Here is a 24,494-nt window from a genome sequence, read left to right as displayed (position 1 = left end):
CACTGACCAGCCAAACACATGGCGCTCAGCAGTGTGCCCTCACTACCCATCCATAAAGAGGGAATCTGTAATAGGTGAAAGCTGAAAGTCAAAAAAGACGACCCTGACAGCATCATGATAACAATCAACTTTTACAAGACTGGGACTGTCATGGTGCCAGGTAACATTAGGCTGTTTGAAACAGACTGGGACTGTCATGGTACAAGGTAACATTAGGCTGTATGAAACAGACTGGGACTGTCATGGTGCCAGGTAACATTAGGCTGTTTGAAACAGACTGGGACTGTCATGGTGACAGGTAACATTAGGCTGTATGAAACAGACTGGGACTGTCATGGTGCCAGGTAACATCAGGCTGTTTGAAACAGACTGGGACTGTCATGGTGCCAGGTAAAATTAGGCTGTTTGAAACAGACTGGGACTGTCATGGTGCCAGGTAACATTAGGCTGTATGAAACAGACTGGGACTGTCATGGTGCCAGGTAACATTAGGCTGTATGAAACAGACTGGGACTGTCATGGTGCCAGGTAACAGACTGGGACTGTCATGGTGCCAGGTAACATTAGGCTGTTTGAAACAGACTGGGACTGTCATGGTGCCAGGTAAAATTAGGCTGTTTTAAACAGACTGGGACTGTCATGGTGCCAGGTAACATTAGGCTGTTTGAAACAGACTGGGACTGTCATGGTGCCAGGTAACATTAGGCTGTTTGAAACAGACTGGGACTGTCATGGTGCCAGGTAACAGACTGGGACTGTCATGGTGCCAGGTAACATTAGGCTGTATGAAACAGACTGGGACTGTCATGGTGCCAGGTAACATTAGGCTGTATGAAACAGACTGGGACTGTCATGGTGCCAGGTAACATCAGGCTGTTTGAAACAGACTGGGACTGTCATGGTGCCAGGTAACATCAGGCTGTTTGAAACAGACTGGGACTGTCATGGTGCCAGGTAAAATTAGGCTGTTTGAAACAGACTGGGACTGTCATGGTGCCAGGTAACATTAGGCTGTTTGAAACAGACTGGGACTGTCATGGTGCCAGGTAACATTAGGCTGTTTGAAACAGACGGACTGTCATGGTGCCAGGTAACATTAGGCTGTTTGAAACAGACTGGGACTGTCATGGTGCCAGGTAACATCAGGCTGTTTGAAACAGACTGGGACTGTCATGGTGCCAGGTAACATTAGGCTGTTTGAAACAGACTGGGACTGTCATGGTGCCAGGTAACATCAGGCTGTATGAAACAGACTGGGACTGTCATGGTGCCAGGTAACATTAGGCTGTTTGAAACAGACGGACTGTCATGGTGCCAGGTAACATCAGGCTGTTTGAAACAGACTGGGACTGTCATGGTGCCAGGTAACATTAGGCTGTATGAAACAGACTGGGACTGTCATGGTGCCAGGTAACATTAGGCTGTTTGAAACAGACTGGGACTGTCATGGTGCCAGGTAAAATTAGGCTGTTTGAAACAGACTGGGACTGTCATGGTGCCAGGTAACATTAGGCTGTTTGAAACAGACTGGGACTGTAATGGTGCCAGGTAAAATTAGGCTGTTTGAAAGAGACTGGGACTGTCATGGTGCCAGGTAACAGACTGGGACTGTCATGGTGCCAGGTAACATTAGGCTGTTTGAAACAGACTGGGACTGTCATGGTGCCAGGTAACATTAGGCTGTATGAAACAGACTGGGACTGTCATGGTGCCAGGTAACATCAGGCTGTTTGAAACAGACTGGGACTGTCATGGTGCCAGGTAACATCAGGCTGTTTGAAACAGACTGGGACTGTCATGGTGCCAGGTAACATTAGGCTGTTTGAAACAGACTGGGACTGTCATGGTGCCAGGTAACATCAGGCTGTATGAAACAGACTGGGACTGTCATGGTGCCAGGTAACATTAGGCTGTTTGAAACAGACTGGGACTGTCATGGTGCCAGGTAACATTAGGCTGTTTGAAACAGACTGGGACTGTCATGGTGCCAGGTAACATCAGGCTGTTTGAAACAGACTGGGACTGTCATGGTGCCAGGTAACATCAGGCTGTATGAAACAGACTGGGACTGTCATGGTGCCAGGTAACATCAGGCTGTTTGAAACAGACTGGGACTGTCATGGTGCCAGGTAACATTAGGCTGTATGAAACAGACTGGGACTGTCATGGTGCCAGGTAACATTAGGCTGTTTGAAACAGACTGGGACTGTCATGGTGCCAGGTAACATCAGGCTGTTTGAAACAGACTGGGACTGTCATGGTGCCAGGTAACATCAGGCTGTATGAAACAGACTGGGACTGTCATGGTGCCAGGTAACATCAGGCTGTTTGAAACAGACTGGGACTGTCATGGTGCCAGGTAACATTAGGCTGTATGAAACAGACTGGGACTGTCATGGTGCCAGGTAACATTAGGCTGTTTGAAACAGACTGGGACTGTCATGGTGCCAGGTAACATTAGGCTGTTTGAAACAGACTGGGACTGTCATGGTGCCAGGTAACATTAGGCTGTATGAAACAGACTGGGACTGTCATGGTGCCAGGTAACATTAGGCTGTATGAAACAGACTGGGACTGTCATGGTGCCAGGTAACAGACTGGGACTGTCATGGTGCCAGGTAACATTAGGCTGTTTGAAACAGACGGACTGTCATGGTGCCAGGTAACATCAGGCTGTATGAAACAGACTGGGACTATCATGGTGCCAGGTAACATTAGGCTGTTTGAAACAGACGGACTGTCATGGTGCCAGGTAACATTAGGCTGTTTGAAACAGACGGACTGTCATGGTGCCAGGTAACATTAGGCTGTTTGAAACAGACTGGGACTGTCATGGTGCCAGGTAACATCAGGCTGTTTGAAACAGACTGGGACTGTCATGGTGCCAGGTAACATCAGGCTGTTTGAAACAGACTTGGACTGTCATGGTGCCAGGTAACATTAGGCTGTATGAAACAGACTGGGACTGTCATGGTGCCAGGTAACATCAGGCTGTTTGAAACAGACTGGGACTGTCATGGTGCCAGGTAACATCAGGCTGTTTGAAACAGACTAGGACTGTCATGGTGCCAGGTAACATTAGGCTGTTTGAAACAGACTTTCAGACCATTAAGGAGAGAGCGGAGAGAGAGGACACCACCAGTGACATGCCCTCCCACAAGACAAACTCCACTATCCCCACCCAAAAAGGCACATCCAGCACAGTGGAGAACACACCCCAGGAGGAGAGCGACCCCCTCAGTGCAGAGCAGGCTCAGGCCCTCCTCACCACTATGGCTGCCATGAAGGATGAGTTCACCAGACTGGAGGGGGAGGTTGTCCTGCTCAGGGAGAGTGTGAGCAAACAGCAACCAGACATCCAGACCTTAGAGGAGCTCCTAACCAAGGTGTTAACAGCAACCAGACATGCGCACCTTAGAGGAGCTCCTATCCAAGGTGTTAACAGCAACCAGACATCCACACCTTAGAGGAGCTCCTAACCAAGGTGTTAACAGCAACCAGACATCCTCACCTTAGAGGAGCTCCTAACCAAGGTGTTAACAGCAACCAGACATGCGCACCTTAGAGGAGCTCCTATCCAAGGTGTTAACAGCAACCAGACAGCCACACCTTAGAGGAGCTCCTAACCAAGGTGTTAACAGCAACCAGACATGCGCACCTTAGAGGAGCTCCTATCCAAGGTGTTAACAGCAACCAGACATCCACACCTTAGAGGAGCTCCTAACCAAGGTGTTAACAGCAACCAGACATGAGCACCTTAGAGGAGCTCCTATCCAAGGTGTTAACAGCAACCAGACATCCACACCTTAGAGGAGCTCCTAACCAAGGTGTTAACAGCAACCAGACATGCGCACCTTAGAGGAGCTCCTATCCAAGGTGTTAACAGCAACCAGACATCCACACCTTAGAGGAGCTCCTAACCAAGGTGTTGACAGCAACCAGACATGCACACCTAAGAGGAGCTCCTAACCAAGGTGTTAACAGCAACCAGACATGCACACCTTAGAGTAGCTCCTAACCAAGGTGCGGACAGAGCAGGACAGCAGCCTTGCAACACAGCTGAAAGAGGTTCAGCAAGAGAGGGATGGACTCGCGAGAACTGTCTGATATAACAAAGGAGGTGAGCTCCAAAAAGACAGGCAGAGCAGTAATAACAATCTGACCTCACTCAGAGGAGCTGCAGGAGAGAAAGACAACAGAAGACAGGCTGCAGGAGAGAAAGACAACAGAAGACAGGCTGCAGGAGAGAAAGACAACAGGCTGCAGGAGAGAAAGACAACAGAGGACAGGCTGCAGGAGAGAAAGAGAACAGGCTGCAGGAGAGAGAGAACAGGCTGCAGCAGAGAAAGACAACAGAGGACAGGCTGCAGGAGCAGCTGGTGTAACGGAGTCAGGTTTGTAGGCCTCCTTGCTCGCCCACACATTTTCTATGGGATTGAGCTAATGCAGTGGACGTCATTTCCGGTCACAACTTGCAGACTTGTTTACGTGCTGCTGTGCGTTTTGTTGCCAACCTTCTTTGCTACCTGACAATTTTACGGTTTTTACTTTTTAATTACCGTTTATATTTTTTGTTTTTCCCTCACTCAACTTTTTTCATTCAACTTTCTCACTCCGGACGTTTTATCTGGACATGGTTCGTCAGGACTTCCAACAGCCGAAGCTAAGTAGTAACATTAACATGATGCCTTCTAATTGCAGTCGTTGTACTCATAATATACAGAACGATCGCCTTACAGCGAGGATAGCTGTGCTGCAAGCCCAGCTTCAGACGCAATCGTTAAGCAAGAGTAATTTCAATGTAGGAAAAGATGAAACAACGTCTGTGCCACAAGTAAGTACAGATAGTAATTTTAGTATAAACCCCCTCGCACGGTCCCCGCAGCCGGACAACTTTCTCATGGCTTCTGGAGGGAAATGCTGTAGGAATGCTCAACCGGTGTCGCTCATTCAGCTGACAGAAACTTTCAACCGGTTCTCCCCATTAAGCAGCGGGTCGGAGTCAGAGGCCGAGCATTCTCTGGTCTCTACTCCCGTTACGGGGTCTGAGACGCTGAAGCTTCCCACCATTAGCTCTGACAAATTGAAAACCCAAGTCATTGGCGACTCCATTACCCGCAGATTTAGACTTAAAACAAATCATCCAGCGATCATACACTGTTTACCAGGGGGCAGGGCTACCGACGTTAAGGCTAATCTGAAGATGGTGCTGGCTAAAGCTAAAACTGGCGAGTGTAGAGAGTATAGAGATATTGTTATCCACGTCGGCACCAACGATGTTAGGATGAAACAGTCAGAGGTCACCAAGCGCAACATAGCTTCAGCGTGTAAATCAGCTAGAAAGATGTGTCGGCATCGATTAATTGTCTCTGGCCCCCTCCCAGTTAGGGGGAGTGATGAGCTCTAAAGCAGAGTCTCACAACTCAATCGCTGGTTGAAAACTGTTTTATGCCCCTCCCAAAAGATAGAATTTGTAGATAATTGGCCCTCTTTCTGGGACTCACCCACAAACAGGACCAAGTCTGGCCTGTTGAGGAGGGACGGACTCCATCCTAGCTGGAGCGGTGCTCTCATCTTATCTACGAACATAGACAGGGCTCTAACTCCCCTAGCTCCACAATGAAATAGGGTGCAGGCCAGGCAACAGGCTGTTAGCCAGCCTGCCATCTTAGTGGAGTCTGCCACGAGCAGTCAGTGTAGTCAGCGCAGCTATCCCCACTGAGACCATGTCTGTGCCTCGACCAAGGTTGGGCAAAACTAAACATGGCAGTGTTCGCTTTAGCAATCTCACTATTAATAAAGACCTCCTCCATTCCTGCCATTATTGAAAGAGATCGTGATACCTCGTCTCAAAATAGGGCTACTTAATGTTAGATCCCTCACTTCCAAGGCAGTTATACTCAATGAACTAATCACTGATCATACTCTTGATGTGATTGGCCTGACTGAAACATGGCTTAAGTCTGATGAATTTACTGTCTTAAATGAGGCCTCACCTCCTGGTTACACTAGTGACCATATCCCCTGCAAAGGCGGAGGTGTTGCTAACATTTACGATAGCAAATTTCAATTTACAAAAATCACTTTTTATAGCTACTGTTTACAGGCCTCCTGGACCATATACAGCGTTCCTCACTGAGTTCCCTGAATTCTTATCGGACATTGTAGTCATAGCAGATAATATTCTAATTTTTGGTGACTTTAATATTCACATGGAAAAGTCCACAGACCCACTCCAAAAGGCTTTCGGAGCCATCATCGACTCAGTGGGTTTTGTCCAACATGTCTCTGGACCTACTCACTGCCACAGTCATACTCTGGACCTAGTTTTGTCCCGTGGAATAAATGTTGTGGATCTTAATGTTTTTCCCCATAATCCCGGACACTCGGACCACCATTTTATTACGTTTGCAATCGCAACAAATAATCTGCTCAGACCCCAACCAAGGAGCATCAAAAGCCGTGCTATAAATTCTCAGACAACCCAAAGATTCCTTGATGCCCTTCCAGACTCCCTCTGCCTACCCAAGGACATCAGAGGACAAAAATCAGTTAACCACCTAACTGAGGAACTCAATTTAACCTTGCGCAATAGCCTAGATGCAGTTGCACCACTAAAAACTAAAAACATTTGTCATAAGAAACTAGCTCCCTGGTATACAGAAAATACACGAGCTCTGAAGCAAGCTTCCAGAAAATTGGAACGGAAATGGCGCCACACCAAACTGGAAGTATTCCGACTAGCTTGGGAAGACAGTACAGTGCAGTATCAAAGAGCCCTCACTGCTGCTCGATCATCCTATTTTTCCAACTTAATTGAGGAAAATAAGAACAATCCTAAATTTATTTTTGATACTGTCACAAAGCTAACTAAAAAGCAGTATTCCCCAAGAGAGGATGGCTTTCACTTCAGCAGTAATAAATTCATTAACTTTTTTTAGGAAAAGATCATGATCATTACAAAACAAATTACAGACTCCTGAGTCTGCACAACTCTGCCAGGACCTAGGATCAAGGGAGACACTAAAGTATTTTAGTACTATATCTCTTGACACAATGATGAAAATAATCATGGCCTCTAAACCTTCAAGCTGCATACTGGACCCTATTCCAACTAAACTACTGAAAGAGCTGCTTCCTGTGCTTGGTTCCTCCTATGTTGAACATAATAAACGGTTCTCTATCCACCGGATGTGTACCAAACTCACTAAAAGTGGCAGTAATAAAGCCCCTCTTGAAAAAGCCAAACCTTGACCCAGAAAATATAAAAAACTAAATCGGCCTATATCGAATCTCCCATTCCTCTCAAAAAAAATTGCAACTCACTGCCTTCCTAAAGACAAACAATGTATACAAAGCACTTCAGTCTGGTTTTAGACCCCATCATAGCACTGAGACTGCACTTGTGAAGGTGGTAGATTACCTATTAATGGCATCAGACCTAGGCTCTGCTTCTGTCCTCGTGCACCTAGATCTTAGTGCTGTTTTTGATACCATCGATCACCACATTCTTTTGGAGAGATTGGAAACACAAATTGTTCTACACGGAAAAGTTCTGGCCTGGTTTAGATCTTATCTGTCGGAAAGATATCAGTTTGTCTCTGTGAATAGGACTAAATATCAGCAACACAGGTAGCTTTCACATGGCTGTGAATGAGCTGAGAGAAAGCATTAAAAGGAACATTAAAATCTGGCTCAATTTTCCTATCAGTTATAGAACCAGGTCATCAAAAAGAAGGGAGAAAATGTACACTCAGGGAGTACGAAGGCCATGCAGCCGAAACACGTTGGATTTTTGAAAAACTGTTTCTATTGAACATGCCATACAAATAAAGGCATTTTAAGTAATTATATGAAGAGTGCCTTCGTCCTCTTTTCTTTTTGATGACCAATTCACCCCTTTTACCAAAGAGCACCTTCTGTCAACCAAAATGTACATTAGTAGCACTTCCCTTCCTCCTCTTCTACCAGTTATAGAACCAATTGCTATATATGGCAGCGAAGTACGGGGTACACCCTCTAATAATGAATTTACCAAATGGAACAAACATCAAATCGAAATACTGCATGCAGAGTTTTGCAAGACTGTACTGATAACGCATGTACAGCAGAATAGAACAATTTTACAACCATCAAAAAACAAGTGACCCCAAAACATTCCATCACACAGCTCTACGATGTCAAGAGATGAAACAAGAGAAGAGTCCCCACAGCCAGCTGGTTCTGAGGCTCAGTTCACTAACCCAAACCAACCCCATAGAGCCTCAAGACATCACCCATGAAATCTTTCCCAACCAAATCATCACAAAAAAAATATATATATAAAATAATAAATATATATATAAAATAATCAATAAATAATAAAAAAAAAATATATATATAACCTATTGGATAGACACCACAAAAATAATCAAACTTCAATGCTATTTGTCTCGAAACAGACAGTACATGGTGGCAGACTACGTGGACTGGGATATGTTCCGCATTGCTGCGAACAACAACATTGACGAATACGCTGACTCGGTGTGCGAGTTCATTAACAAGTGCATCGGTGATGTCGTACCAACAGCGTCTATGAAAACATTCCCCAACCAGAAACCGTGGATTGATGGCAGCATTCGCGCAAAACTGAACACGTGAACCACTGCTTTTAAATCAGAGAAAAGTGACCGGCAACATGCCCGAATACAAACAGTGTAGCTATTCCCTCCGCAAGGCAATCAAACAAGCTAAGCGACAGTACAGAGACAAAGTGGAGTCGCAATTCAACGGCTCAGACACGAGAGGTATGTGGCAGGGTCTACAGTCAATCACGGACTACAAAAGAAAAATCAGCCCCGTTGCGGATCACGATGCCTTGCTCCCAGACAGACTAAACAACTTTTTTTGCTCGCTTTGAGGACAATACAGTGCCACTAACATGGCCCGCTACCAAAACCTGCGGGCTCTCCTTCACTGCAGCCAACGTGAGTAAAACATTTAAACATGTTAACCCTCGCAAGGCTGCAGGCCCAGACGGCATCACCGGCCGCGTCCTCAGAGCATGTGCAGACCAGCTGGCTGGCTGGTGTTTACAGACATATTCAATCCATCCTTATCCCAGTCTGCTGTCCCCACATGCTTCAAGAGGGCCACCATTGTTCCTGTTCCCAAGAAAGCTAAGGTAACTGAGCTAAATGACTACCGCCCTGTAGCACTCACTTCCGTCATCATGAAGTGCTTTGAGAGACTAGTCAAGGACCATATCACCTCCACCCTACCTGACACCCTAGACCCACTCCAATTTGCTTACCGCCCCAATAGGTCCACAGACGACGCAATCGCCATCACATTGCACACTGCCCTAACCCATCTGGACAAGAGGAATACCGATGTAAGAATGCTGTTCATCGATTACAGCTCAGCATTTAACACCATAGTACCCTCCAAACTCGTCATTAAGCTCGAGACCCTGGGTCTCGACCCCCGCCCTGTGCAACTGGGTCCTGGACTTTCTGATGGGCCGCCCCCAGGTGGTGAGGGTAGGTAACAACATCTCCACCCCGCTGATCCTCAACACTGGGTCCCCACAAGGGTGCGTTCTCAGCCCTCTCCTGTACTCCCCGTTCACCCACGACTGAGTGGCCATGCACGTCTCCAACTCAATCATCAAGTTTGCAGACGACACTACAGTGGTAGGCTTGATTACCAACAATGACAAGGCGGCCTACAAGGAGGAGGTGAGGGCCATCAGAGTGTGGTGTCAGGAAAATAACCTCATACTCAATGTCAACAAAACAAAAGAGATGATTGTGGACTTCAGGAAACAGCAGAGGGAGCACCCCCCTATCCACATCGACGGGTCCGCCGTGGAGAGGGTGGAGAGTTTTAAGTTCCTCGGCGTACACATCATGGACAAACTGAAATGGTCCACCCACACAGACAGCGTGGTGAAGAAGGCGCAGCAGCGCCTCTTCAACCTCAGGAGGCTGAAGAAATTCGGCTTGTCACCAAAAACACTCAAACTTTTACAGATGCACAATCGAGAGCATCCTGTCGGGCTGTATTACCGCCTGGTACGGCAGCTGCTCCGCCCATAACTGGAAGGCTCTCCAGAGGGTAGTGAGGTCTGCACAACGCATCACCGGGTGCAAACTATCTGCCCTCCAGGACACCTACACCACCCGATGTCACAGGAAGGCCAAAAAGATCATCAAGGACAACAACCACCCGAGCCACTGCCTGTTCACCCCGCTATCATCCAGAAGGCGAGGTCAGTACAGGTGCATCAAAACTGGAACCGAGAGACTGAAAAACAGCTTCTATCTCAAGGCCATCAGACTGTTAAACAGCCATCACTAACATTAAGTGGCTGCTGCCAACATACTGATTCAACTCAAGCCACTTTAATAATGGGAAAATTGATGTAATCAATTTATCACTTGCCACTTTATATTATTTATATTAGATAATGTTTATATAACATACATTATTAATCTCATATGTATATACTGTACGCCATGAATGCACCAATTTGTAAGTCGCTCTGGATAAGAGCGTCTGCTAAATGACTTAAATGTAAATGTAAAATACCATCTACTGCATCTTGCCATCCTGATGTAAGGTATCACTAGCCACCTTAAACAATGCCGCTTTATATGTTTTCATACCCTACAATACTCATCTCATATGTATATACTGTATTCCATACCATCTATTACATCTTGCCTATGCCGTTCAGCCATCACTCATTTATATATTTTTATGTACATATTCGTATTCATTCCTTTACACTTGTGTGTATAAGGTAGTTGTTGTGAAATTGGTAGATTACTTGTTAGATATTACTGCACTGTCGGAACTAGAAGCACAAGCATTTCGCTACATTTGCATTAACATCTGCTAACCATGTGTATGTGACAAATACATTTGATTTGACCACAGAAAACTGAGGAAAAAACACTGACTAGGTACAGACTCAATGAGCACAGTCTGGCTATAGAAACCAGTTGTCACAGGCAAACCTGGCTGCCCAGTGAGGACAGGCTGTGCTCACTCTGCTCAGGGGGGAGGTAGCGACAGAGCTGAATTTCCTATTACACTGTGACAAATACTCAGACCTATTACCCCAAATTATCATTCAGTACAAAGACTTTGAAACTATGAAAGGGTTAGGGTTATTTATTGGGTGTCCTCCTGCCCCAACCTGAGGGACAGCCAGTGAAAAGTAAGGTAATGTCAATAATATTTCCCATTTAGTTTTGGCTTTCATACCATGTCATGTGGGTTCTCAGTCATATTGAGACTGGTCTACCACTATTGCTTTAATGTATTATTATTAATCTCATTAATATTGTTATTGTAGTTGCTATTAATGGTAATCCCATTTCCACTACTACTATTATTATTGCTGTTGGTCCCACCATTTTTGTTACATGTATACTTTGACAATGTAAGTAATTTAAGTCTATTGAATTGAGAGCCCGACAGAGAGAGAGAGAGCGAGAGAGCGAGAGAGAGCGAGAGAGAGAGAGAGCCCGACACACAGAGAGAGAGAGCCCGACAGAGAGCGAGAGAGAGAGAGAGAGCCCGACAGAGAGAGAGCGAGAGAGAGAGAGCCCGACAGAGAGCGAGAGAGAGAGAGAGAGCCCGACAGAGAGCGAGAGAGAGAGAGAGCCCGACAGAGAGAGAGAGCCCGACAGAGAGCGAGAGAGAGAGAGAGAGCCCGACAGAGAGAGAGAGAGAGAGAGAGCCCGACAGAGAGCGAGAGAGCCCGACAGAGAGAGAGAGAGCCCGACAGAGAGAGAGAGAGAGAGAGCCCGACAGAGAGAGAGAGAGAGAGAGAGCCCGACAGAGAGAGAGAGAGAGCCCGACAGAGAGAGAGAGAGAGCCCGACAGAGAGAGCCCGACAGAGAGAGACCGACACAGAGAGCCCGACACAGAGAGAGAGCCCGACAGAGAGAGAGAGCCCGACAGAGAGAGAGCCCGACAGAGAGAGAGAGCCCGACAGAGAGAGAGAGAGAGAGCCCGACAGAGAGAGAGAGAGAGAGCCCGACAGAGAGAGAGAGAGAGCCCGACAGAGAGAGAGAGAGCCCGACAGAGAGAGAGAGAGAGCCCGACAGAGAGAGAGAGAGAGAGCCCGACAGAGAGAGAGAGAGAGAGCCCGACAGAGAGAGAGAGAGAGAGCCCGACAGAGAGAGAGAGAGAGAGCCCGACAGAGAGAGAGAGAGAGAGCCCCGACAGAGAGAGAGAGAGAGAGCCCGACAGAGAGAGAGAGAGAGAGCCCGACAGAGAGAGAGAGAGAGAGCCCGACAGAGAGAGAGAGAGAGAGCCCGACAGAGAGAGAGAGAGAGAGAGCCCGACAGAGAGAGAGAGAGAGAGCCCGACAGAGAGAGAGAGAGAGAGCCCGACAGAGAGAGAGAGAGAGAGAGCCCGACAGAGAGAGAGAGAGAGAGAGCCCGCAGAGAGAGAGAGAGAGAGAGCCCGACAGAGAGAGAGAGAGAGAGACCGACAGAGAGAGAGAGAGAGCCCGACAGAGAGAGAGAGAGAGAGCCCGACAGAGAGAGAGAGAGAGCCCCGACAGAGAGAGAGAGAGAGCCCGACAGAGAGAGAGAGAGAGAGCCCGACAGAGAGAGAGAGAGAGAGAGCCCGACAGAGAGAGAGAGAGAGCCCGACAGAGAGAGCCCGACAGAGAGAGAGAGAGAGAGCCCGACAGAGAGAGAGAGAGAGAGCCCGACAGAGAGAGAGAGAGAGCCCGACAGAGAGAGAGAGAGAGCCCGACAGAGAGAGAGAGAGAGAGAGCCCGACAGAGAGAGAGAGAGAGAGCCCGACAGAGAGAGAGAGAGAAGCCCGACAGAGAGAGAGAAGCACCACAGAGAGAGAGAGGCCCGACAGAGAGAGAGAGAGAGAGAGAGCCGACAGAGAGAGAGAGAGAGAGAGAGCCCGACAGAGAGAGCCCGACAGAGAGAGAGAGAGAGCCCGACAGAGAGAGAGAGAGAGCCCCGACAGAGAGAGAGAGAGAGCCCGACAGAGAGAGAGAGAGAGAGCCCGACAGAGAGAGCCCGACAGAGAGAGAGAGAGAGCCCGACAGAGAGAGAGAGAGAGCCCGACAGAGAGAGAGAGAGAGCCCGACAGAGAGAGAGAGAGCCCGACAGAGAGAGAGAGAGAGCCCGACAGAGAGAGAGAGGCCCGACAGAGAGAGGAGAAGAGAGAGCCCGACAGAGAGAGAGAGAGACCGACACAGAGAGAGAGAGACCGACAGAGAGAGAGAGAGCCCGACAAGAGAGCCCGACACAGAGAGCCCGACACAGAGCCCGACACAGAGAGCCCGACACAGAGCCCGACACAGAGAGCCCGACACAGAGAGAGAGAGAGAGAGAGAGCCCGACACAGAGAGCCCGACACAGAGAGAGAGAGAGAGAGCCCGACACAGAGAGCCCGACACAGAGAGAAAGAGAGAGAGAGCCCGACAGAGAGAGAGAGAGAGAGAGAGAGCCCGACAGAGAGAGAGAGAGAGAGAGAGCCCGTCAGAGAGAGAGAGAGCCCGTCAGAGAGAGAGAGAGCCCGACAGAGAGAGAGAGAGAGATCCCATCACAACACAGCTCTACTAGACCCGGCCCATCACAACACAGCTCTACTAGACCCGGCCCATCACAACACAGCTCTACTAGACCCGGCCCATCACAACACAGCTCTACTTGACCCGGCCCATCACAACACAGCTCTACTAGACCCGGCCCATCACAACACAGCTCTACTAGACCCGGCCCATCACAACACAGCTCTACTAGACCCGGCCCATCACAACACAGCTCTACTAGACCCGGCCCATCACAACACAGCTCTACTAGACCCGGCCCATCACAACACAGCTCTACTAGACCCGTCCCATCACAGCTCTACTAGACCTGGCCCATCACAACACAGCTCTACTAGACCAGGCCCATCACAACGCAGCTCTACTAGACCAGGCCCATCACAACGCAGCTCTACTAGACCAGGCCCATCACAACACAGCTCTACTAGACCTGGCCCATCACAACACAGCTCTACTAGACCAGGCCCATCACAACACAGCTCTACCAGACCAGGCCCATCACAACACAGCTCTACTAGACCAGGCCCATCACAACACAGCTCTACCAGACCAGGCCCATCACAACACAGCTCTACTAGACCAGGCCCATCACAACACAGCTCTGATCACTACTCCAGGGTCGGACAGAACACTGTCCTTCAGAGAAGTACACCACATGATGCAGTCCATACCATGTATCACTCAGATCATCAGCCTACATATGCTGAGATAACCTCTGGCAAAAGAAACCTAGAACAATCAGAGATTGGAGAGGTGCGCCAACTACTGCAACTAATATGCAGACTACTGAGCTAGACAGACCCTTTAATACACACACACACACACACACACACACACACACACACACACACACACACACACACACACACGGTTGCAGATTGCATTGTACTTACTTTTGATGCAATCTTATTCCATTCTTATTCATTTGTTTACAACTATTCTTAATTTTATTGGCACCGGTATTATAGTAAATGTATGTATGTATGTATGTATGTATGTATGTATGTATGTATGTATGTATGTATGTATGTATATTATTATTTGGGTTTTTTTTCAATGTACTTTACTCAAACCAGTGAATATCACTTATTATAAATGAGATCATTAACTATCAGCTCTTGGATTATCCAGGGCCTATACTCTTCACATTTTGGTTACAAAACAACAAATCCAGAATTGATTAAAAACATCAAGGGACAGGACATCATAATCCTACTGGAAACATGGTGTCGTGGAGACATAGATACTCAGTGTCCCTCAGGCTATAGAGAAAGTTTACTACCATCAATCAAACATAAAAATGTTAAACAGGGCCGAGACTCATAAGCAGGACTTAGCACTGAATGAAATGAAAAAAGGTACCAGTCACATTTGGCTAAAACTTAACAAAGGTACAATCTACTGTGACAATGATGTATACGTATGTGCAGCTTATGCTCCTCCTTCAGATTCACCATATTATGATGATCAGTTTTTCGACAATCTCCACACAGAAATCATTACATTTCAGGCAGAGGGTAAAGTGCTTCTTTGTGGAGATTTCAATGCAAGAACAGGTTCTGAGCCTGACTACACTGATGAGGGAGGTAACCACCATATATGTGGACACCCCTCCTTGTACAGCAGTCCTATTATAAATAATAGAAACAGTCCTGACCAAATACTGAACAAAAATGGGAAGAAGTTAGTGAATCTCTGTCGAGCCTTAGGCCTGTACATACTTAATGGTAGAGTCAGAGGGGACTCTTTAGGTCGGTTTACTTACTGCTCAGCTCTTGGGACAAGTGTAGTCGATTATGCCATCACTGACATCGACCCCTCCTCCATTAGTGCATTCACTGTCAGACCACAGACACCATTGTCAGATCACAGTCAGATCAACATGTTTCTGAAGAAATTAACCGGCAATACTCATTCAAAAAAGCAGCCCAATAAACTCTACAACATAAACCCATCGTACAGATGGGCTCCAAACAGTGCAGAGAGATTCATTGAAACGTTGAACTCAAATGAAATGATGAACTCTATACAATACCAAAACAATAAAGATGGTGTCAATTCGGCTACTCAAAACATTAACTGCATATTCCAAAAAGCAGCATCGAAAGCAAATTTGAGAAAACCAAAGAAATGCAACATCAGAAACAAAAAGTTTCTGATAAATGGTTTGATAATGAATGTAAAACAATTAGAAAACACCTAAGACAAATGTCAAATGAAAAACATAAGCAGCAAAACAACCCAGAGCTACGATATGAATATTTTGAAACTCTGAAACAATATAAACAAACACTGAAACGCAAGAAATTGAATTATATCAACAAGACACTTGATGAAATTGAAAACGCAATTGACCAAAATCAGTTCTGGGACATGTGGAACAATTTAAGCACAACAAAGCCACAAGAATTAGCCATACAAGATGTAGGAATTTGGAAAACATATTTTGATAATCTTACAAAAACATCCCACAAAAAGACTTACAACAGAACCAACTACAAATTAAAGAAAAATGGAACATCCTTGAATCAGTCATTAAAAACAACCAAAATCCATTAGATTACCCAATAACCCAACAAGAACTAAATGAAAAGCTCAAATCTATTAAATCAAAGAAGGCTTGTGGTCTAGACAACATCAGAAATGAAATGCTGAAAAACAGCACACCTGAGTTGCAAAATGCTCTGCTTAAAGTGTTCAACATGGTTTTAACTTCTGGCTGCTTCCCTGATGTCTGGAACCAGGGGCTCATCTCCCCTATCCACAAAAGTGGAGACAAATCAGACCCCAATAACTACAGGGGAATTTGCATAAACAGTAACTTGGGAAAGGTTTTCTGTAGCATTTTGAATTCAAGAATTCAAACCTTTCTTCAAGAAAAAAATGTAATAAGTAAATGTCAAATTGGCTTTCTCCCTAACCATCGCACTACTGACCATATATACACCTTACACACACTAATTAATAAACACGTCCACCAAAAAAAAGAGGGCAAAATCTTTGCTTGCTTTATTGACTTTAAAAAAGCCTTTGATTCTATTTGGCATGAAGGGCTATTCTACAAAATTCTCCAAAGTGGGCTTGGTGGTAAGGTGTATGACTTAATAAAATGTATGTACACAGAAAATAAATGCGCAATAAAAATCAAAAACCAAAGAACAGAATTATTTTCACAATGTCGAGGTGTGAGACAAGGCTGCAGTTTGAGTCCAAACCTTTTCAACATTTATATCAATGAATTAGCAGACATGTTGGACCATTCTCCAGCCCCAGGACTCACACTATTTGACACAGAGGTGAAATACCTGCTATATGCTGATGACTTGGTACTTCTATCACCAACCAAAGAAGGTCTTCAACAGAACATTAATATTCTAGAGCAATATTGCCATTATTGGGCCCTGGCAGTAAATTTCCAAAAAACGAAAATCATGATTTTCCAAAAGAAAACCAGATGTCAGAAACACAAATATAAATTCACCCTGAACAACACCATCATTGAACACACTAAAAATTACACCTACCTTGGTCTGACCATATCTGCATCGGGAAACTTTAATATGGCAGTAAATGCACTCAAAGAAAAAGCCTGCAGAGCATTGTATGCAATAAAAATAAAATTATTCAAAATCAACATCCCAATTAGAATTTGGACCAAAATATTTGACAGTGTAATCCTACCAATAGCTCTTTACGGAAGTGAGGTTTGGGGGCCACTCAATAAACTGACTTTAAAAAGTCCAGAGAAATACACTAACTAATGCATGTAGGGCAGAATTGGGCCGCTTTCCAGTAATAATGAAAATACAGAAAAGATCATAAAATTTTTGGCTACATCTAAATTCAAGTCCAAATTCAAGTCTGCAATTTAAAGCACTCCAAACCCAAGAGCTGAGCCCAGAAACGAGCCCTCTCAGTCAGCTGGTGTTGGACCTCACCAACCAAGCTGACACCAGCACTGCTTCAAAAGAAAGAATTCAAATAAACAAAATCATGAACCAATCAAAGGACTCATATTTACAACATTGGAAAAACGAAACAAAATCCCAAAGCCGACTAAATTGCTATCTGACCCTAAACAGAGAATATGAATTGGTTGATTATCTCTACTCTGTCAGAGATACGAAGCAGAGACAGATCCTTACCAAGTACGGCTGAGTGACCACCGATTGGCAATAGAAACCTGCAGACATAAAAAGACATGGCTACCCAAAGAGGAGCGTGTATGTGGTCACTGCACGACAGGGGAGGTAGAGACAGAGATGCACTTTCTCCTTTACTGTGATAAATATTCCTCACAAAGAGATTCATTATTCACAGAAATGACTACATTTATTCAAAATTCAAACTTATTAAACCCAGAGGAAAAACTAAAAATACTCATGGGCGAAGGAGCAATGGCTCCTCTTGCAGCCAAATATGTATTTGCCTGCCATAGCCTGAGGGACACTGAATAATAACACCTGCATAGTAAGCAGTAACTTACTTATTATTACTATTATTGTCATTTCTATTATTATTGTTGTTTATCATTACAAATAGTAGAGGTATGGGTAGTAATGGTAATGATAGCAGTTTAGTGATGGTGATGGTAGTGGTAATGATGATAGTAGTTGTAGTACTGATGTAATGGTGAAGATGACCGTTATTTAGTTATAAGTTAGTTATAGATTCATTTTCCATATTTCGATTTTTATATTTATTACATTCTACTATTTTACTATTATTTGACTACTATTTTATTGTTATTATTTTTAATTTTTAATTATTATTTACTGCCATTTTATATTATTATTTGTTATTGTTTATAATTGTATTACAATGTATATTGTATACATTGTTGCTTTGGCAATATTAACACAATGTTTTTCATGCCAATAAAGCAGCTTGAATTTGAGAGAGAGAGAGCCAGAGCCAGAGAGAGCCAGAGAGAGCCAGAGAGAGCCAGAGAGAGCCAGAGAGAGCCAGAGAGAGCCAGAGAGAGCCAGAGAGAGCCAGAGAGAGACAGAGAGAGAGATAGCATTGGTCTACACGGGACAAAGGAATAGCAAACTGGCCACCAGACATTGTTAAATTATTATGCTATTTTTACATCGTACAAACCACTAGCGTTACACAGACAGGACCTTAAGATGCAGACACTTGACTTTCGCCTACGGCTGTCAAACACTCATTAATAGCAGTGTCTGTGAGCTAGGGAAAGACTGACTGAGCATGGGAAGAGTAAGTCATTATCAAGTCAGGAACAGGCCTTTAATGGATCAATCTCCTCCATCTCCAGGAGTAATCACTGCTGCTGTAGGAAGAAGCAGAGAGAACAGACAGACCTGGGGAAACTTCCAAAAACAAAGAGTGGTTGATGGATATTGTTATTTGTATCATTCTATTGTCTTTCCCTCCGTCCCTTGGGAGTCAGTACTGTTTGTTCTCTTTTCTTCAACCATCTCTCTGGCTGGGCTCTGAGACTGAATTCCCTGTGCTGGTGTAATGAGACACTCCAGCAGGCTGGCTACAGTGAGAGGAGGAAGCAGGCCAGAGGTTAGACAGCAGATAGTGTAACTGTAACTGTACATCATAATTGGGTAAAAATCACATCATCTTGTACATTTTAAGAAGGAAATATACTGTAGCAAGCCATACTAAGCAAGCCAATATTTAACAATGTTGACATAAGGTAGTAATACATTCTAAACAATTTAGCTCACTGGCATTACAAATCACTGAGTAAACCGAGCTTTAGCAATAGTAGCAGAAAAATAGCTATAAATGTTTAAAGGCCGTTAAAACGTGATTTTCCGGCGTTTTATATACATTTCCACACTATGAGGTTGGAATAATACTGTGTAATTGTGAAAATTATGATAACGTTCATTTAGTGTAGGAGCTGTTTGAAAAGACGGCCTGAAATTTCACCCTGTTTGGTTGGATGGAGTTTTGGCCTGCCTGATGACGTCACCCGGCGGTAAATGAGTTAATAGACCAATAAGAAAGATCCAAACCTTTGCCAATAACAGCTAGTTTTCAGTTTTCCACATTCAGACCATTCCCAGACTTGCTTGAGAAATTGCTCTTTGCCAAGGAGCTATTTTTGTTTCCTTTTCACCATTTTAATTGAAAACAATCACAGTAAGGTACTTAATTGTTACCCAGAAATGATTTGATATTGAGATAAAAGAAATGGCTGCATTGGAACTTTAAGAAGTCACTAACATTGCAGAACTTGATTCGGCCAGAAAAGCTGTGATTGTACCCAAGTTTGATTACATGCACATCGTTTAGTTATTTACATTTTTCTGACAGGCCAGTATTTATGCGTCAGAAGGTAATATCAATTAAGTTCCTCAATATTTCTTAGTAGGAAACACTAGGGAAATTAAAATGGAGCGTTTGAAGTGCCAGCTGAGACTTGTAAATTAGCCTTGTGAAGGATTCATGGGACACTTTATAATTCCGGCAGGCTGGCGTCATTTAAAACAGAAGAAACAAAAAGTCAGCCATGCATGGAGGGAAACCCCGGGGGGGGTGGGGGGGGTGGGGGGGGGGGGGGGGGAAACAACCAAACTACCATCTGCTACTGTTAGCATAGGTATAATAGCTTTGTTTTTATTAATGTAATGTTCAAAACAGTCCTTTCCTTCAGACTGTGTTCATATCAAAAGGAGAACAACAGGCTTTGTTTTTGGTGTTGTAACCTAGTCAATTCAGGCTTGATCCTTCTTATAGCTCAGACACACGGGTAGGATTGTCAAGGATTGTACTGCCTGCCAACGGTACTTAGCACCCCTGAACAGTGTCGGCAGTCAATCTCTGTTGTGTTCACACAGCAAAGACCTTGAAGTCATCAGCCACTCAGCCAAACCAGAAGCTGGCAGTAGCATTGTTTGGCAATGCATGTCCATGTGTGTTGCTTTATGGTCTAGTCAATGTTAGCAAGCTAACTGCGTTAATATTGCTATTGTTGTAGAAGGCCCTTGTTAATACTAGCCAGCTAACTAATAAGCTAGTGCACATTATCAAACCAAACAAAAAATAATTTTCAAACACAAAAAATTATTTGGCTAAACATATGTAAAGACTTGATCTAGAAAAAAAATATGTTATGCAGCTTTATTGTTAACGTTAGAACAATTCTGATGGAAAGTGTGAATTAGACCAGAAAAAATGTCAACATTATTGTGTTTTGATGGATTTCTAATACCGTAAAACTTTTTCTGCCAGAGGTCTACTAGGACCCCTTTTTCATCCGTTTTTTCCTAATGCCCATACATGTGTAACGGTTGAAAGCTGCTTGCTTAGCGAGTACCACATCCCCCTGATTCAGCTGACACCGAGGTTCAAACACAGGACCTCTACCTAGCTAGCACACATGACAGCCCACCTGAAGCGTCTTACCAGATGGCGCTACGCGAGAAGCTAGCAATTTGACGGCGCAGGCTGAGTAGTAAGTTTCACACATCCATGTTCTACATTCACTTCTCAAACTTACTCAACAGCGACCCCACCATTGAGCTGAGCGCAACTGCATATCCGAGTCACGACTGTAAAGGACGTCACGCTGCTTGCTTTAGCGAGTCCCACTTCCTCCTGATTCGGCTAACCCCGAGGCTCGAACCCAGGACCTCCGCACTCCAACCAACCTCAGGAGTGTGATAGACGTGAATGAATTTGAGCAAGTGTTCAGCACTGCTCAGAGAGCCCTCGACTGGCAACTATCGATTTCTCAAGAGCAATGGATTATTGCACACTGTTGATTCTGTTATGAAACAGAGAGTCCACAGAGAAATCAAAAGCCAACGGGAGACGGAATTACTTTTCGGAACAATACAGACCAAATCGAACTAAGAAAACATAACACGTAACTTGATTTGTTGTCAGTGGGCATCTAGTATATCTAATATAGTTACACTGGTCTAAACCACTTTGCTCAAACTCGTGTTCCTTTCAACAAAGCTTGATTATTTATTTAATGAGCCACAGAATTCCCAATAAAAATGTGCATGTTTTTACAAGAACATTCCTCCATTTAGCTATTCATCTTTTAACGGGGAGAAACACCAATGGCTCGACGTGTTTTTTTCAAAGTTTTCTTTGGTTTTGATCATTTGAAAAAGACTTTACAGAGAGGACATATTGTATTTCCCAGTAATTCATGGAGAAGCTAGCTAGCTGTTAGCCTGGTCTTGATTAGACAAAGCCCAGAAGGGTCTAAATCAAGTGTTGCTGACTCAAGACCACTGCAGTCTGATCAATAATAATGAAGCCTCAATCCAGCCTTCCCCTTATAAACTGAGTGAATGTGAGATTACAGAGTCTGGCAATGCAGGATATAATACTGTTCATAATAATAATAATAATGTTCTTCACTGGGTAAAAAACAAAACAAACCAATAACAGACTGCATTCATGTCGATACACATCATCCCATGGTAGGTCACCACTGTGGTGTCCAGTAACACAATGATAGACATAGAAGTGTAAAAAGCTACTGCAGTACAGTGGAAAAACACTTTGGGCTCTTGATGAATGTGGGGACTGGAGAGCATAACACTGTAGAAAGTGAAACTTGACAACCCTTTAAATGAATATGTACATGTATTTCCATATTCAGTTTGATAGATCTGTATGATCATTTCGGAATGGCTCGAGGCATCCTCACAAGAGGCTTGCTGATGCATCACAAACCAGACGGTCTGATCTGCCTATAAATCTGATGACCGATTCCCACAAGAGCCTGTCAACATCAGACCACTGTATCCCCTAGCTGCAGCTTGTCACACAGAGAAAGAGAAATACAGAGGGAGGGATAGATGGAGGGGAGGGGGAGGAGAGGGTTGAAATGTGAGGAGAAGGACAGAGGCAGGGAGGCACAATGGAGGAGAAGAGGGAGGAAGCCGGTCGCATCTGACAGAAGACTTTATATCTCAGGGATGTGTGAAGAAGCAGTGTATGACATCAGAGCAGCACCCTGAGGCCTGACCCCCGACCAGACCCCGACCTCAAGACCCTAAGTGCCTGACATCCACACAGTCTGACTAGGCTGAAGAGAGTCACATCTTAGCCCCCCTTTAAATCCAGCAGGATCAGCACAAATATCTTTCTCGAAATATCTTTACTCAAACTCAGCTAAAAAGAAGGATTCTTCTCCATTGGAGAAATGTATTAACTTTCGTAAGGGGAATCTTTCCAGGTATCAGGTAGTCCTGGGGGCACCAAATGTTCAGTAATTTGATTTGGTTTTGAGTTGTAAATTGACACAGGAATAAAACATTTCCGAAAACATGGTACACTTCCTCAAATATAAGAACCGCAAATCCCATTTTTCATGCAGTGCCCCCCCCTTCTCTTCCCTGCCCCCAATCCCCCATCTCACCTGAGCCTGTCCTCCTCCTTCTTCCTCAGCTTCATGTCCCTCTGCACCACCTTCAGCACGTGCTCCGCCTCGTCGTCCGTCAGGCCCGACAGGTCCAGCTTGCGCCCCATCTCTTCTGGCCTTGCCACCGGGTGCTGCTGCAGGGGGGCACAGAGAGAGAAGAGGAGAGGGTCCATAACTGTGTCTATAAAGACTATCTCTACTGAACAAAAACAAACTCAACATGTAAAAGTGTTGGTCTCATGTTTCATGAGCTGAAATAAAAAGAATCAAGAAAATATTCCATATGTACAAAAAGCTTACAATGCATTCGGAAATTATTCAGACAGTTTTGTTACGTTACAGCCTTATTTTAAAATTGATAAAATAATTATTTCCCCCTCAATCTACCGACAATAACGAAGCGAAAACAGGTTTAGACATTTTTGCAAATGTATTTTAACTCAAAACAAATGAAGTGGCCTTGAGTGGCCCAGCCAGAGCCCGGACTTGAACCCGATCAAAGATCTCTGGAGAGACATGAAAATAGCTGTGTAGCGACACTCCCCATCCAACCTGACAGAGCTTGAGAGGATCTGCAGAGAAGAATGGGAGAAACTCCCCAAATACAGGTGTGCCAACCTTGTAGCGTCATACCCAAGAAGACTCAAGGCTGTAATCACTGCCCAAGGTGCTTCAGCAAAGTACTGAGTCAAGTGTCTGAATACATACGTAAATGATATATTTCAGTTGCTAACATTTCTAAAAACCTGTTTCGGCTTTGTCATTATGGGGTATTGTGTGTAGATCGATGAAGGGATTTTTTTTTTTTTTATTCATTTTAAAATAAGGCTGTAAAGTAACAAAATGTGGAAAAAGTAAAAGGGGTCTGAATACTTTCTGAATGCACTGTATTTCTCTAAAATATTATGTACAAATTTGTTTACATCTCTGTTAGTGAGCATTTCTTCTTTGCCAAGATAAATCATCCACCTGACAGGTGTGGGATATCAAGAAGCTGATTAAATAGCATGACCATTACACAGGTGTGCCTTGTGCTGGGGACAATAAAAGGCCACTCTAAAATGTGCGGTTTTGTCACACAACACAATGCCACAGATGTCTCAAGTTTTGAGGGAGCGTGCCATTGACATGATGACTGCAGGAATGTCCACCAGAGCTGTTGCCAGAGAATAAGCCACCTCCAACGTCATTTTAGAGAATTTTGCAGTACGTCCAACCGGCCTCACAACCGCAGACCACGCGTAACACACCAGCCCAGGACCACATCCGGCTTCTTCACCTGCGGGATGATCTGAGACCAGCCACCCGGACAGCTGATGAAACTGAGGAGTATTTTTGACTGTAATAAAGCCCTTTTGTGGGGAGAAACTAATTCTGATTTGCTGGTCCTGGCTGCGCCCCTGCCCACTCATAAGAAATCCATAGATTAGGGCCTAATTAATTTAATTTCAATTGACTGATTTCCTTATATGAACTGTAGCTCAGTAAAAACGTTGAAATTGTTGTATGTTGCGTTTATATTTTTGTTCAGTATACATTCCATTT

The 24,494-nt window shown here is 44.7% G+C and overlaps 1 protein-coding gene across 5 annotated transcripts in view; it reads right to left on the bottom strand.

The window, feature by feature from the left end:
• LOC115154425 (rab effector MyRIP-like) overlaps window positions 1-24,494 on the bottom strand; it is a 171,998-nt gene that overhangs the window by 140,116 nt on the left and 7,388 nt on the right. For all 5 annotated transcript variants that reach the window (XM_029700621.1, XM_029700657.1, XM_029700638.1 and 2 more), the window contains exon 2: window positions 22,947-23,083. In XM_029700621.1, coding sequence (XP_029556481.1) covers window positions 22,947-23,056 — 110 coding nt within the window. In that variant the 5' untranslated portion in view covers window positions 23,057-23,083. The remainder of the gene's footprint in view (window positions 1-22,946; window positions 23,084-24,494) is intronic.

The sequence above is a fragment of the Salmo trutta genome, chromosome 2 (assembly GCF_901001165.1).
Source record: "Salmo trutta chromosome 2, fSalTru1.1, whole genome shotgun sequence".
NCBI lineage: Eukaryota > Metazoa > Chordata > Actinopteri > Salmoniformes > Salmonidae > Salmo > Salmo trutta.
The sequence above is the reverse complement of the archived record's forward strand: the minus strand, read 5'-3'. Positions and strand labels throughout refer to the sequence as shown.